This window comes from Juglans microcarpa x Juglans regia, chromosome 5S (genome assembly GCF_004785595.1).
Source record: "Juglans microcarpa x Juglans regia isolate MS1-56 chromosome 5S, Jm3101_v1.0, whole genome shotgun sequence".
Classification (NCBI taxonomy): Eukaryota; Viridiplantae; Streptophyta; class Magnoliopsida; order Fagales; family Juglandaceae; genus Juglans; species Juglans microcarpa x Juglans regia.
In genome coordinates, this window is record NC_054603.1 from 24,883,183 (window position 1) to 24,899,262 (window position 16,080).

Here is a 16,080-nt window from a genome sequence, read left to right on the forward strand (position 1 = left end):
ACTCAGCCTTTTGTCCCATATTTCATTCTCTATTTCTTCACTCCTGATGAGTCCCCCCCTCCAAGCCCATTATGGACTTGTGACATTTTAAGCCCTTCGTATATATGTTGAAGCCTCGTTTGCCTTTTTTCCTTATGTTCAGGCTTACAACTTTAGTGAACCGCATATGACCCGTGTGGTAATATGTTAGATTGTAAAATTATTTTTATCGTAAAATAAATTTAACATATTATATGAAAGCATGAATTTACTATTATATAATTTTTTTTGTATCTACAATCTTCTCTTTGCTTTAACGCCATTGCATAAACTCTTCTTAGGAAGCAAATCTAGTTATATATTATTATATTTAGCTCAATCGCAAGATCCCACACATGTCTAGCGAACTGCTTTGTAGTTCTTTGTTCAATCGCCTGTGTCATGCTTTACTGAAGTCCATTTTGCACTCGCTCTAGCAGCGAGTTGAGTAAACCGTCTGCATTAGCTTTGGCCGACAATGCGTCTCACGGGAGTCCAAGAAAAAACAAGTTTTTGCTACTCACCATCTTCATATATTACATATTATTTTTATTTTTATTATTTTTAAAATTATTTTGGTTTAATTCTTCTTAAACTAATTAAGTTGATCTTCTACTCATAATCTATAAACCATACATTTGGTAAGGAAAAAAACTAAAAAATTATGTATGATTTATAGTGTGTGGCGTATGAGGATGATAAATAGAATTTTTCTGGAAGAATATATAGGCTAAGTTTGGATACAAAAAGAATTTCATCTCATCTGATCATATAATCGTTACATCTTTTTATAAATTTTCACATAAAATATAATAAACAATTAAAAATTTTAAAATTTTAAAATAATAATAATATAAAAAAGTAATATTTTCAATAATATTTTTTATTTAATTTTTAACTTTCATCTCAACTCAATTCACTATCCAAACCTCGCCCTTAGACCTTAGCACACTTTTTACCACCTTTTTACCGCTTCATTTTTTCATTCTTACTTTTCAAGTTGTTTATGAATAAAAATAATTTATTTAATTATATAATTTTTTTATTAATTAACAACTTAAAAATTGAAAAAAAAATCGAAAAAGAAAATAAATAAGGAGTACTCAAATAGCAGTAAAATGGCGGGCTGTTGCATGGTCCATCCAGCAAATACACATGACTTGAGTACTGAGTCGTAGTACTTTTTATTCCAATTTCGAATCAAACTCAAATAATTTACCAGGACTAAGCTTGTCAGTCTGATTTGGATAGATAGAGACTCAATACCTATAATTACGTAAATAAAATCTATAAAATTATTAAAAAAAAAACCCTAAAAGCCCGTAATGCCAAAACGGTCATTTTCCACCTATAACAACAAACTACCCATTTGTTTCAGTATTGTTCTGTACACCATGTGATTTTGGACGTTACGGCAGGTGCCTTTCCCTTTATAATTAAGGCTTCGATCTCGACATTATGACATGCACGTCCGAAATTCGAATGTGTCCCTTTGAATGTCCTTAAAATTTGTGAACTACCTTAAACTTTATTTTTTATTTATTTTTGGTCATGTATTGATGTTAGATTTGCTGTAAATGCATTCAGATGTATTTATACTTCCTCATTTTCCAAGTTTAATTTCTTAAGAGTTCTTATTAATTTTATGCATTATCTCGAACTTATAAGAGATTATTAATTTGTAATTAATATTCTCTGTTTTTATTAATACAAATTAAATAAAAAAATGGAAAAGAAGCATTGAATTTTCAAATAAATAAAACGACAGAGAAACTATAGAAGATGGAGATATGAATATTTTAAATTCAAATGATACAATAATTTAAATCACGAATATTCATATTAAACACACGTACAAGCAGTGCAGAAATTCTGCTTTATTCTTCGAAGTGAAAACCCTTCCCAAAAGAACCCAACCCCATGAGCCCCATCACTTTATATTCAATACCTCTACTCTCTCTCTCTCTCTCTCTCTCATTACATGTATTTTCCAACAGAAATCCACACCAAATTTTCCAATATTTTATTTCTTTTGTTGGGAGAGCCTTGGACGCTGAAGTCCCCTTGCATCAAACTTGCTGGCAAGTGGGACCCATCTCAAGACACTCTCACTAAAATCTCAAAAAATAGTAATCATCATGTGCCCTTTGCATAATAAGAATGGACGTGGCGATTATTCCAGGTTTTACTACCTTCAACCCCAGCACTCAGGTGTTAGGGAATGGTCTCTCTTGGGGTCCCTGCAATAGTCATACACCAAATGGTGGCTTTGAACCCATCTCATGGCCCAGTTTTGTTGTCTGGTCAGTCTTCCAGAGCGGAAAGGAGAGGCGGAGACCGGGCGGCACCAAGCGGGAGCATAGGCGGAGCAACCGCTGGCCTTGAAATTGGTATACTGTGCCATGAATGGCTGGTACCTGTAGTCAGCTTTATATTTGCCATCTTCAGTGGCCCATGAGGAGGCATCCCATATAGAACCATAAACCCACATTGGCCTCAGCGGAAAGGTTGCTGCACTCTTCCTCGGGTACCTTCTGATGGGAACATCATCCACTAGGAATCTAAAAAAGGGAATAACAACAAGACAATTAACCTAACATTGCCAAATATATCCATTTTAAATTCAATGAATAGAATGCTTTGATATTTCAAGATATGAGGATATCTGTGAATATACAATAAATTATTCATGACCAGCCAAATTAATTTTCCTGTCAAATCACTTAGCTTTTCCTTGATTTAGAGAGAGATGGAAATATTTCTTACCTCTTTTGCACAGTGGTATAATAATTCACTTCTAAAAATATCAAAGGGAATAGTTTCACATTGCCAGTAGACAAGATCTTGTACATATTTATAAAGAATGAATAATTCTTTCTTGTTGAACTAATTTTATGAGATAGGTTTAACTTATGAATTTCTTCACAATTTTACAACTCAAATGTCGGCCATAAAAGTTAGAAGCACTTAATTAATACCTATCAAGTAGTAATGTCGATATGATTTTCAGGGCTTTGCCAAAGTAAGTACCTTTGCAAATTAACAAGCTTTGCTTTATCTTTATTGTGGTTCCATTATTTAACCCAAACACTTAACTCTTCCTTAAAAGTCAGTTCATAACTTCACATAGAAATTCATATATATAGACATGAGAATGTAATTTAATTAAAAAAAAAAATTAAAATTCTATCTACTTACATGAGCTCTTTAGGACTCCATAAAATAGCATAGTGATGAAAATTCTTGGTGGGGTCAAACCATAAGTGAAACTTCATCTCTCTGCCAATAATCCTCCCATCCCCACTCCCTCTGATGTAAACATTGGTCTGCAAGGTATAAGGCTTCCCAAATGTCGTTCCCAGGAACTCAATGTCCACTTCATCGTGGAAACCTGGATGAGCTTCATTGTTGGAGAGCTGCCATGCATAGACCAATTCAACAAAAGAAAGTTTTAAAAATGTTGTCTTTCTTCTTAAGTAGTAAAATTAGTAGAGGTATTTTGGGTCCAAACTCTCACATAGAAAGCAGTTATGACTCCTGCAGTGTAACCAGGTTGAAGCTTAATGGAGGCACCAAAGTACCCAGATCGAAATGCCCGAACAGACTTGAACCCACTTCCTGTAATGGGAAACCAAGAAATAAAGTGGAGAAAAATCAGGATTTCTTTTGGAGGAATTTAATTAAGAGCTAATTTAAATGTATGCAGTACAAAAAAAGTGAACTGAGTGAGACCTGAAGTATGATCGAGCCAGATTGTCAATGCATTTTGGTCAAATCTTTGGTGCGTAGGACCCCAGAGGTTTCTATATCCATCATAAAAGCTCATGGACCTGAACTTAGAGCTTGGCCTGTAGCCAGGAGAAGGTGGCCTTTGAGCATTGCTTGAAGTTAAAGGGACCATAAGGATTAGAAGTAGGAATGGAAAGAAATCCATAAAACTGGAAGAAGATGGATGATGAAGAGAGCTTGCTGTATGGAGAAAGAATAATGATTGCTTGTGTATAAATGCAGGCTGCGAGAGTGAGTCTAGAGTGCTGAAGACAGGCATATATGAAAGAGGCGTATGGCTGTACTGTTTGACATAAATAAGAAGATTAGTGGGTCCCCCAATAGAGTTTTTTTCCCCTCTTCTCCTCTCCATTTGAGGGATTAGGGGGCGAAAGAATCAAAACCAAACAAATTGCTGACAAATATTAAGCTAAAAGTGGTTTGAAAAGGTCGAAAGGACAGTAATAGACTAGCAATTGTTATGTATGAAGTTTTTGTAACTTTTTATTACCCAGTACGACTGCTTTCTTCCCCACCATGATGAAAATCCTGATAGATTGGTTGCATGGCTGGAAAGTGAAGAAAAGAAAGATGGATTGCAGTAAGGGTAGATGGTATCTCTTAAATGTGCTTTCCTTATGTGTGGCTTTGTGAATTCACAGGAAGTTGGACTCGTGCAGAGAGTCATCTATCCTAATTGAAAGCTACATGCATTTCTGTCTGTGCCAGCTTTAAAGCAAGCAAGCAACAAGGTTGGATCGAATTTAATTTTTGTGTTTTTTACCATGCCTTTCAGTGTGTGTGTGATTTCCAGGCAATGAAGGGGGGGAAAATGTGGGTCAGATTCAGATCGAGACAATCTCATGAATCAAAATGTAGCTACCGGTGTGTTGGACCTGTGAACTTCATCAATGGAGTGGGACACGGGCTATCCAAACGGGGCCCAAGTTTGATTTCTTTTTAATTAATAAAAAATCAATACTATTAAATAATGTTTTTATTAATCAATGTAACTCTTTATCCTAGATCGAATCATTCTCATTACACCCGTGTTTGAGGGATGTATGCATACATACTTCTTCCCCTAATTTACCTATCCTTGTATGTTACTATTGTAGGATTAAGTTCTCGTTTATTTTCACAATTTCTCTCAACTCATCTCATCTCATTTCATTTAATCATTACAATTTTCTTAAATTTTTACATAAAATGAAATAAACAATTCAACTTTTTCAATTTCTAAAATAAAAATAATATTAAAAAAATATATTCCAACAATATTTTATTCAATTTTTAACTTTAATCTCAACTCATTTCATCTCATCTCATCTGCGAAAACAAACGAGACAAGAAAATTTGAAGAGACCGCCCCGTTTGAATTTAGAAATAAGTTGAGATGATTTTAGATGAGTTGAATAAAATATTATTAGAATGTATTTTTTAATATTATTATTATTTTGAGATTTTAAAAAGTTGTATTGTTAATTATATTTTATGAAAAAATTTAGAAAAATTATAATAATAATATGAGATAAATTTCCAATCTAAACATGCGCCTAAAGCTCAATTGTTTGAAGTTCATCATTGATTGTACATTGTCTGCATGTGTTATATCTTCACAAATATAAATATATATATATATATATATATATATATATATATATATAGACTTTGATTAAATCCTCTGCTTCTGATCTGACCTATTTGGGAAATGAGAAACATTAATGCTCCTCACTGCATAGAAGAACATACGGAAAATGCAACGATTTTAATTACCATGGAGTACAAAAATTGACACATAGTTAATGAGTTTGGATTTATGCAGAGAAAAGCATTGGTTGGAGGGTTTAAATTAAATTTATACAAATTCTGGCTTTCCCTGACATGAATGCAAGACTAGTCACTCGCTCGCTGGTCAGTTTAATCAATTGTAAGTTATGACGATCTTTTGAACGTATCATTGAGAAGTTTGATTTTCTTGGACCATGCCTCGTGAGCGTAAAGCAATATCACTCACGCAATCATCTACAGAGGATTGCATGTTCCCTAGATCCCAGCCACAGTATAATAATTTGGATGCAGCCCCCCAGCTCTAAAACCTCTATAAATTAACCAACCGACCAGACAAAATGAAAACCAATTTACAGATGATAATTGTATACTTCTCTGCGGCTGTATTATTATTTTACAGATGATGTCTGTCCCATTTTCGTAGTTTCTCGAGAATCCGTTCTTTTGAAGTTCACTGCGGTGGTTGCCATCCGTTGTTGAGAGCTCGATTTTTTAGAACGGTAAGTGGCAAAGACGTATTGACGGTGAAGAGTCGCAGCAACTGTTGTGTCGGTCGGATAGTGAGAGGAGATGGCAGTGGGGTCCAGCTGGGCCGACAAAACATAGAAGCTCGCTGGACGTTTCCGTGCATGATCAGTATCTCATTTTGATGGACTTTGGCTCCTTTCCTGTAAAGGTAAATCCGTATGTTTTTAGGCTACCGGAGGAATCCGACCATGGATCTCACCTTTGTCATACGTGATCGGTAGTGTCCTTGTCCCCAATGTTATTCGCAGGTAACTCCGTATAACATAATTATTATGGAAAAACGAAGGAAAATGATAAATATATAATTTTTTTATATAGATTTTTTACGTTCATCTTTTAATTAGAGGAGTTTTATAATATAGAATTGTAAAAGGAATTATTAATTTACAAAATATCTCCTATTTAGAAAAAATAAGAAGTCATAAAAAATTGTAAAAGAGTTATCTATGTCACCATTTAAAAGAAAAATATTTTAGCCATAAAGAAATTACACAAATATAATTTTATAAATTGACGTAGTTTATTATAGTTTGTTAAATTGTAAAGTTATTTTTATTGTAAAATATATTTAACAAATCAAATGAAATTAGTCCTATTTTTAAGTTTACTTTTATTGAATTCATTTTTAAATATATTCCCGCAACTCAATAATGAAAAAATAATAGTACACAACAACTAACTTTTTATTAGACACGGTTTGACATTAGTTTCGGCTTTTGAGAGCAATATTACTCTTTATCCTGTATTTTCACATTCTCAATTGCATCGATTGATCGATATAATATGTTCTAAATTTATACGGTTAGTGATGAATACCTCAAGACCCATGTAGTGTCTATAATATAATTAGTTAATTAACTCAGCACCACTAATAATTAATTAATTTTTAGAAAGTTTAATTAACCACCCTATCAAGAAAATTGTTCGCTAGTTTTATAAGTGTGAAAACTGAACGACAAAACAAATGCCTTCTCTCTCTATAATTTCCTAGAGAAACTATTTAAACTCTTGATTTTAAAGTATTGAATTATTTTAGAAAACTCTAGTAGCCTCTTAAGCGACATAAAGGTGCAACCATAACAATTTGGTGTAGGCTGTAATACGAGCAAAGATTCGAGCAAATTCTACTTCGCTTGAGATAATTTGAATTAACCTTATCTAACATATACATTTAAACAAAGTCATTCAAAATATTAATTGGTATGATTTGATTGCAAGTAAGGTACGATTCTACCCCGGGGTCCTTAGCTAGGGTTTTATTGGTTTTTTTTGCTTTTGACATGGCTGCCGCTAGGGTCACTGTGGGTGACCTGGCTTTTCACGGAAGGCCCAGATCCTATGCTGACATGGTGGCACAAATGCCACAACCTATCCCTGAGGTGGAGGTGTCCTTCCGTCCTCTAAAGGTATTTGAAGGAGTGTCGTATGTCTCCTTTACGAAGGAGGAAATTGAGAGATCTGCCCAACCTTTCAAGTAATCGATGGTGTTGAAGTTCCTGTGTAGACGGCCTTCATTAGATAACATTAGATCTTTTTGTCGACGTCGTTGGGGGTTGGCTGCACAGCCAGTGGTTTCGACAATGGCCAATCCTAGATCTGTGTTTGTAAGGTTGTCTAATGAAGAGGACTTCCTTAAAGGTTTTTCCTGAGAAACGTGTGAGAAGGATGGTGTACCATATCGTGTATTTCAATAGAGCCTGGAGTATGTGGAAGATCATGAACCATCGATGGTGCCGGTTTGGATTTTTTTGCTTGGTCTCTCTCCAAATTATTATCATGAATCATTTTTGAGAAATATCATAGCACCTTTTGAGCATTTTATTCCTTGGGATAATTGCACGCGATGTGCTACGCGGACTGATGGTGCATGGGTATGCATCAAGATGGATATCTCTAAGTGTCCCACGGAAGAGTTCTGGATTGGTGTTCCAAACCATCCTTCAAGTTGGTTGTAGACTGTGGTTTACAAAATTTTGCCGGCTTAAAGCTCTCGTTGCTGTAGGCAAGGGCATAACATGAAAACGTGTAGTCGCGATGAGAAGAAAGACATGGAAGAAGGAGGAAAATGTAGAGGACTTGGGTTAAGAAGGATAAAAAGAAAGTAGGAAAAGAAAAAATAAATCAAAAGGTGGGTCCTAGTGATTCAAACATTGAGAAACCAAACATGGAGATAGCTACATACATGCTCGTGGTTGGAAATATAGAGATGCAAGAACCAGTTGTGGAGGAGCAACAAATGGTGTTATACAGTGTAACGCCCATCTTTGTGGTGGGACTTTTTATAAAATAATTTTATAAAGGATGACGGGAATTACCATTTAATTTAAAACTCTTTACTTGCTATCCAGGGTGCGAAACTTTATGTTTATAAGATAAAATATACTTTTAGAATAAAAAATGTTTACAATGGAAAACATCATTCTTACAATAAAAGGGTCCTTCGTACGATTAAAACGCTTGCCTAGACTTCCGTGCTCTTTCCCATCGACCGTGTCCATCCTTTTCACTCAGTTCCTACTAGGGGGAGGGACATGCATAAAAACTAAAATGAGTCGATGACTCGTAAACATTATTTCATACAGTTAAAATATAACAGCATAGGTTTTCATTCATGCATTCATCATTCACACATACTATACGTATATGCATACATGCATACGTGTGTTCATTTGAAAACTTCACTGGATGGGGTTTCTTTTGGTAAAACGTTTCCCCCGCCAGTGTCTTCATTTCTTAAAAGTTTGTGTATTAGTGCGTTACGTGCATACATGCATTCATGCGTTCATACATTCTTTCTTATCACTTTCATAGGCCAGTACACACTGTTACGCCCCGTGTATTGGGGTTAGTGGTCTTCCTTTGGACCCGGACCCCATCTGTGGCTACAGGTTGGGAATCTCTTTCATAGGGGGCAACACTGGGTGCACTTCCAGTACTACCTACCCGACATTGCAATCTGCCCATTTATTGGTACTCTTTCATTCATTCATGTGGCCGTTACGTGTATTCATACATTTCTTGCTTTCATGTCTTTTCTTTGCTTTCCATTCGTTCATGCCAGCTCCAAGGAGCTGGAACTTTCATTCAGTTCTTTCTTTTCATTTAAGATTCAGTTCATGAGAAAACATTCATTTTCATGAGAAAACATTTCTTTTCATGAGAAAATATTGTTAACAGTTCGTTCATGGAAAACTTCATTTTAAAACATATATGAGCTTAAACGTTGACTTTCATGGCGTCCATAAGCATCACCTTAAACGTTGTCTTTCAGGGAATCTATGAGCATCACCTCATGGCGCTCATGAAAGCGTCGATTCGTAGGATCCATAAAAACGTCTGTTTTCATGCCTTTCGTACAGTTCGTGGATTTTCTTAGAAAATACATACAATAAATACATTATATAGTCATCCATTCACATGTATACAATTAATACTTTTGTTGCGTAAAAAAGGACTGCCAAGGAGGGTCGTACATAAGTATACCATTGAACACTTAGCATTTTCTTTCGTAAAACGTCTTTCGTGTCTTTTCGTAAAGCATCACGAGGAAAAGCGTTTCATTTCGTTTCTTTATATATTTTAGAAAAACTCTAGAAGAGTATGAACGTAACACTTACCTGGACTCAATGCTACTTGCATATCATGCAATCCATTCATGTGCGTATTAGATGGCAACCTACATGCATACACATAACCTTAACGTCATTTTCTATCTAATGCATAAGCAACTTGAACTAGAATTAGAGCTACACATCACTTGGAACACTCTCCTTCTATCTCGTGCACTTACTTGCCCTTTACTATGCTAAACCCTTTGGGGACCACTTACGGTCACCACATCTTCCAACTCAAAGTCTTGCCTCGAGTGTTCATCCATTAAAGTGAACCCATGATTCACCTTAGGATTAAGACACTAAGACCTTCGTCTTACTCTTCTTACTAACCACATTCGACGCATGATTTCGATCGATGGAATCATGCATCTCAATCCTAACAATACACCCGTCACTACCTTCATACACCTTAGCCCATACTAAATCCTCATTCTCATCCATACAAGCCACACGGCTCTAAGCCAACTCTGAGACTTAAGCACTGTGTAATCGTGCTCATGATAGATTACCCATTACATATGGTGAATCTGTCTGGCACATGTGTCTAACCAGATTACACATGTACCTTACCCCTTTATCACCTAAGATCAACGTATAACATGTTAATCACCTGCCCGGAGGGACAAGGGCCATACTCCGATACCAGCCTTTTCTTAACTCGGCTAGCATGACTCTTCATGCTACCCGTCCCTTTTGACAGTTCATCCCAATACTTAACACGACAAGGCTCCATTCACCACTTCGCCTTATGTCACGTCATATAGCTCAAGACTATATTTGAGCTACACCATGACCTTGTCACGTCACCTAACATCCCGCTACGTCATTCTTACATCAACTCTTAACTCATCACGAGTACGGTTCCTCACGTACTCCTGTCACATTGTGACATCTCGTCACGTTCCTGCTACATCATTTCTACAATAACTCCTCACCCATCATAAGCATGACTGTCAAGAACCACGTCACTTCGTGACGTTGCCCAGTCATGCTTCCTCTGCATACTCTTATACTTGTTCTGCTACTTCACGCATACTCCTAGCTATAAGTCTATCACGGTGGCACTTGTCACTTTAGACTACAGGCTACACCATAACTACTTCGGGACACTGTTCCATAGTTCTCGACACTATTTATCACATTCCACGCCCATCAATCACACAACCATCCTTTTCTCTGCAACACGCCACACAAAGTGTCGCTGCCTCGTGGAGTACACTCCATGTTTACACCCTTTACACATATTACGCCACATCACCACTATGGCGTACCTGCCATATAATGCATTGCTCCACTACATGGAGTACACTCTGCCTGTACTCCCTTCACACATACTACGTCACATCACCATTATGGCATATCCGCCATATGGTGCATTGTTCTACTACATGAAGTACACTTCATGTGTACTCCTTTCATACACATACTCCATACAGAGTACACTCCTTTTCTATTCCACAATACCAGGAGGATATATTTTACATATACTCTCCTTATCTACACTACGCCACACACAGAGTACACTCAGCGTGTACTGTTCCCATTCCACATGCCACAATACCAATACAACATATACTCCACAACCACACTACACCACACAGTCCACAACACTGCACAACACAATTTTCCACTATGCTCCACACTTCACAACGCACAACACCGATATGCCTAATACTTCACCACACAGAACATCACAACCCAGTGAACTCCACAAATACTAACAGCACAATCCACAACCTAATCAACTAATTAACATCTAATATAAATAACGAGGGATAGAGAGTTATACCATCGGCGGGAGAACCCATACGTTGCTCGTTGATCGTCACAGTTGATGATGCCGGAAGGGTCGTACGTGGTGGCTAACCCACATACGGTGAATGTCTGGGCTTTTGGATAGCTAAGTGTGGTCTTGGAATGGCTCGTTGTGACCCTGTGATGGTGGCAAGGAGAGTAACACGGCGGATCGGGCCATGTACAGTGGTGGTCAACCACGCGCAGTGGCTGTCCATCACTTGCAGTGGTGGTTTGGACCTGAGGTTCGGCTAAGGGAGGTGCGGTGGAACTCGTGGTGGCGTCGAGGTGGCACCACGGTAACTCACGGCAGCAGATCTGGCTGCACGGTTGAGAAGAAGAAGTGGGAGAGTGAGAGAGAGTGTGCATGCATGGGTGGGAGATCGGGGTCATGGGTGGTTGGGATGGATCGGTGGTGGCTTGAGGAGGCTGAAGGTGGCGGTTACACGCCGTGGGTGGCGGCGCACAGCGGTGGAGGGTGTGAAACCCGTGCATTGGAGAGGGGAGAGGCCCTTGCGGTGGAGGGACGCTATGGGCCTCGGGTCATGTGGAGGAGGAGGGGGGAGGCTAGGAGGTGCCTGTGGTGGTGTCCGGTGGCCAAGGTGGCTACGCACGGCGGTGCTAGGAACATCGGTGGCCTTGAAGCCTTGTGAACCCATTTTCATGGGTATAGTGCGTGTGCACGACGGAGGGGGAGAGGGAGGCTGAGCTTGCTAGAGGATGATGGTCGGTAGGAGGAGAAGCTGCCGTGGGAGTGGTGGCGCCGTTGGGCAGCGCACGGCGGTGCAGTGAGCACCAAGCCCATTCGGGGCGGTGCACTATCGAGAGAGAGGAAGAGAGAGTGTGGAAGAGAGATACCAGGATGGGGAAGCTCGCTAGAGGGAGGTGGTGTCAATGGTGGTGGAGTTGAGGCTCACCGGCGCACGGCGGCGCCGGGCTGGGCAGTGGAGCATCGGCGAGAGAGAGAGTGTCGTGCAGTGCAAGCTGAAGGAGAGAAGGAGGAGAGAGAGAGAGCTGGGGGAAAAGTGAGGGAGAAGGAAGAGGGGTCTTGGTATATAACCCAATCCCTTCGTCTATGGAGCTTTAAAATGATCTAACGGTGAGAGATTAAAACACTGATTTGAAAATACATAAACATTAACTTAATTAAAAGCACTTAGAGGAATTAAGATAGAATATTATTTAAATTAACTTTAGTTTATAAAATAATATTCTTCATCATTAACAAATGATGAAGTCTTATTTAATATATTTAAAAGGATAAAACCATTTAATTAATTAAAGCTTTCAATATAATTTAAATCTCATAATATTTTAAATAGTTGAAATCATTTTAATAATAATATTAAAATGATTTCCAACAATTATAATATTTTTGGAGCTCTTCAAGAATATTATAATTGTCGTATTTAAAATTAAACTTAATTTAATAACACTGGAAATACTCCTTATAAATATTTTCAGTACATTTGAAACACTGGACATACCTTAGAAGTCACATAATATCTTTTGAAATATGCCATCGTGGTTTGACACGCATGACGAGGCTTGCAGTCGCTAGATGGAAGGGGTAGACAATTCACATGATCTCTGGGCTCGAGATTTGCTTACGCCATAAAGAGGGAACGCACGTCAGAAAGAGAGAAGCGTACGTAAGAAGGAATGAGCAAAGTATTACATACAAAGTGGAAGGCCCTGCTGTGGAAATGCTTTATGAGAATCAAATGTCAAACCCGTTGGGTGCTAATGCTGATAAGGAGTCTCCCCAGCTGAGTGCTGTTGCTGAAGCAATTCATGTAGGGAAGGAGACTGAAGGGGTTGATTTTTCTGACGTTAGTACGCTACCCTGGAATGTAGAGGAGGTTCCAACACATATTGGGGGTGGTAGTATAGAGAGTGATGTGGGGGATCCAGGAGATGGGGTTTTCGACGTGGAGGTAGGTGAAATTGTGGAAGTGGAGGATGGAAGACTGGAGGAGGATGAAGAATTGAATATTATGTTGCATGCTTAATCGAATTCCGAAATAAATGTGGGGCTTGAGAACATGGGAAAAGGCAAAATATGCTCTTCAAATTCGGAACAAAGGAGTTCGAATACTAGATTCACGAAGGTTAGGAGTTCGAGAAGGGCCATAAGCAAGCCCCTCAAACTTAACCTATGATTAAACCAATATTATTTTGGAAACTCAAGGGTGTTGGAACATCCCAAAAGAGATTATGTTCTTTAGTAAGGAAATTGTCACCAGGTCTCGTTGTAGTGGCAGAGCCGTTTTTGCCTTCAAATCATATGAGTGTGTTGCAGAGTCGTTTAAATATGGTAGGGAGCATCTCCAATGAGGCAGTTGGTGGAAAGATTTAGGTTATATGGTAGACAGGGGTGTAGGTTTCAGTTCTAGCCTTTACCAACCAATCTATCACTATTACTATGGCAGTAGGAGACAGTAGTGTATGTGTTTCTTTTGTTTATGCTAAGTGTATGCAAGTAGAAAGGAGGGAATTGTGGCGTTCTTTAGTTGTTGGTACAGTAGATTCAATGCCTTGGATTATAGTGGGGGACTTTAATGTTATTAGAAATGACTCTGAAAGGAGGGGAGGTCGTCTAAGGCCATTGTCTGTTATGAATGAATTTAATGAGTTTATAGAGGACGCGAGATTAAAGGACTTGAGGTATGAAGGAAATCAGTTTTCTTGGTCCAATGGACAATCGGGTTTGGCCTGAAGATGGATGTGTCTTGATTGTTCTTTGGTCAATGCAGAATTCATTAGATTGTACCCAAATGCTAATATGGAGTATTTACCAAGTAGTACTTCAGATCATGCCCCGATATTGATACATTTGGAAGTGGAAAGGAGTGCCTATGGTTTTCTGGGATTTAAGTTCCAACAAATGTGGGTGACTGATGCGAATTTTTTAGACTGCGTTGCCTCAGCATAGAAGTATGAGATTAACGATTATGGTATGTTGAGGCTAGCCAGGAAATTGAAACATCTTAAATCAGTGCTTTGGGTCTGGAATCGTGAGGTGTTTGGTAATACTAGACGAAATATACTAAACCTTGAGGAAAGGCTGGCCAAGTTGGAAGTCAGGTTGCAGGAAGGGATCAATGAAGAAGATGAACAAGATTATCTTGTCACAAAGACTGAGCTAGATGTGTGGTTAAACCGTGAAGAGATTCGTCTTTGGCTATAAACGAAACAAAATTGGCTAACACAAGGGGAAACATCTGCTCAGTTCTTTTGATCAATGAGTTGCAAAGGAAAAATCGGGGTGAAAGAAATGAAACTCCAAGATGGACGTTGGCTTAAAAGTCTGGAAGAAGTGCATGAGGATGCGACATAATTTTTTAGTAAATTTTTGGTGGGGCAAAACTAAGGAGAGGAATTGCTGAATTTATCTTTGTTAATTCAGTTAGTTATTACAAAGGAGGAGAATAATATCGTAGGTCAGCTCCCTTCAATCCAAAATGTTAAGGAGGTATTTTTTTTTATTCTAGTGGATAGCAGCTCAGGGCCAGACAGATTTGGATCTAGTTTCTACCAAGCTTGTTGGCATATTATTAGTAAGGACGTTGTTGAGGCAGTGTAGGAGTTCTTTTCGGGTGCTGCTCTTCCCAGGAATTTTTCTGCTACACATTTAGTGTTGATTCCAAAGGTGGAGGCTCCAACAAGTTTTGATAAATCCCGACCAATCAGTTTGTGTTCGTTATTTTATAAAGCCTGTTCAAAAATTTTGGTATGTTGTCTCTCTCCTCTCCTTTCTAGTATTGTGTCCTTGGAACAAGGTGCCCTTATCTCAGGCAGGAGCATTTTTGATAATATAAGTCTTACACGAGAGCTTGTACATAGTCTTCATAAACAGGTGCGAGGAGGAAATATCATCCTTAAGCTTGATATGGAGAAAGCTTACGACTATGTAGATTGGATATTTTTGATCCATGTCCTTGCTTCATTTGGTTTCTTAGAGAGAAACTGCGAGTTGATTAAAATGTGTGTTTTTCAACCTTGATTTTCGATGGTGATGAATGGAGTACCAAAAGGTTTTTTCCAGAGTGGGCGAGGGTTGAGACAGGGAGATCCACTTTCACCTTATCTCTTCATCATTGTCAAAGAAATTATCTCTCAGCTGAACAAGCAACAGATCCTGCACAATAAGATTGGCGCTTTCACACATCCTCGATAGTCCCCGATCATCTCACACATACTCTATTCTGATGACATAGTTATCTTTGCAAATGGGAGTACCTCCCCGTCAAGGCAATATCAAAGATCCTTAAAGTTTATGAATAGTGGTTGGGACAAAAGGTCAGCACTTCTAAATCCTCAATTATTTTCTCCAAACATTTGGTGTCAGCTAGAAGACAGAATTTATTGAGAATTACGGGATTTGTGGAAGGAAACCTACCTATTAAGTACTTAGGTATCCCCATATTAGCTGGTATTGGAAGCTGCGCACCTTGAGGATATAGGTGAGAAAATTAAGGCAAGAATTGATGGTTGGAGAAACAAATGTTGTCGAATGGAGCACGGGTTTTGCTATTGCGTCAGGTGCTAATGAGTCTCCCATTAC

The 16,080-nt window shown here is 38.3% G+C and overlaps 1 protein-coding gene across 1 annotated transcript; it reads right to left on the reverse strand.

Moving 5' to 3' along the window:
• Window positions 1–1,813: 1,813 nt before the first annotated feature.
• LOC121268649 (probable xyloglucan endotransglucosylase/hydrolase protein 32) lies at window positions 1,814–4,174 on the reverse strand. Its single transcript, XM_041172980.1, has 5 exons — window positions 3,751–4,174; window positions 3,536–3,636; window positions 3,217–3,434; window positions 1,967–2,579; window positions 1,814–1,890 (listed from the first exon to the last, which is right to left on the reverse strand). The coding sequence occupies exons 1-4, from the start codon at window positions 4,157–4,159 to the stop codon at window positions 2,213–2,215; spliced, it is 1,095 nt and encodes a 364-aa protein (XP_041028914.1). The 5' UTR covers window positions 4,160–4,174; the 3' UTR covers window positions 1,814–1,890; window positions 1,967–2,212.
• Window positions 4,175–16,080: the final 11,906 nt, after the last annotated feature.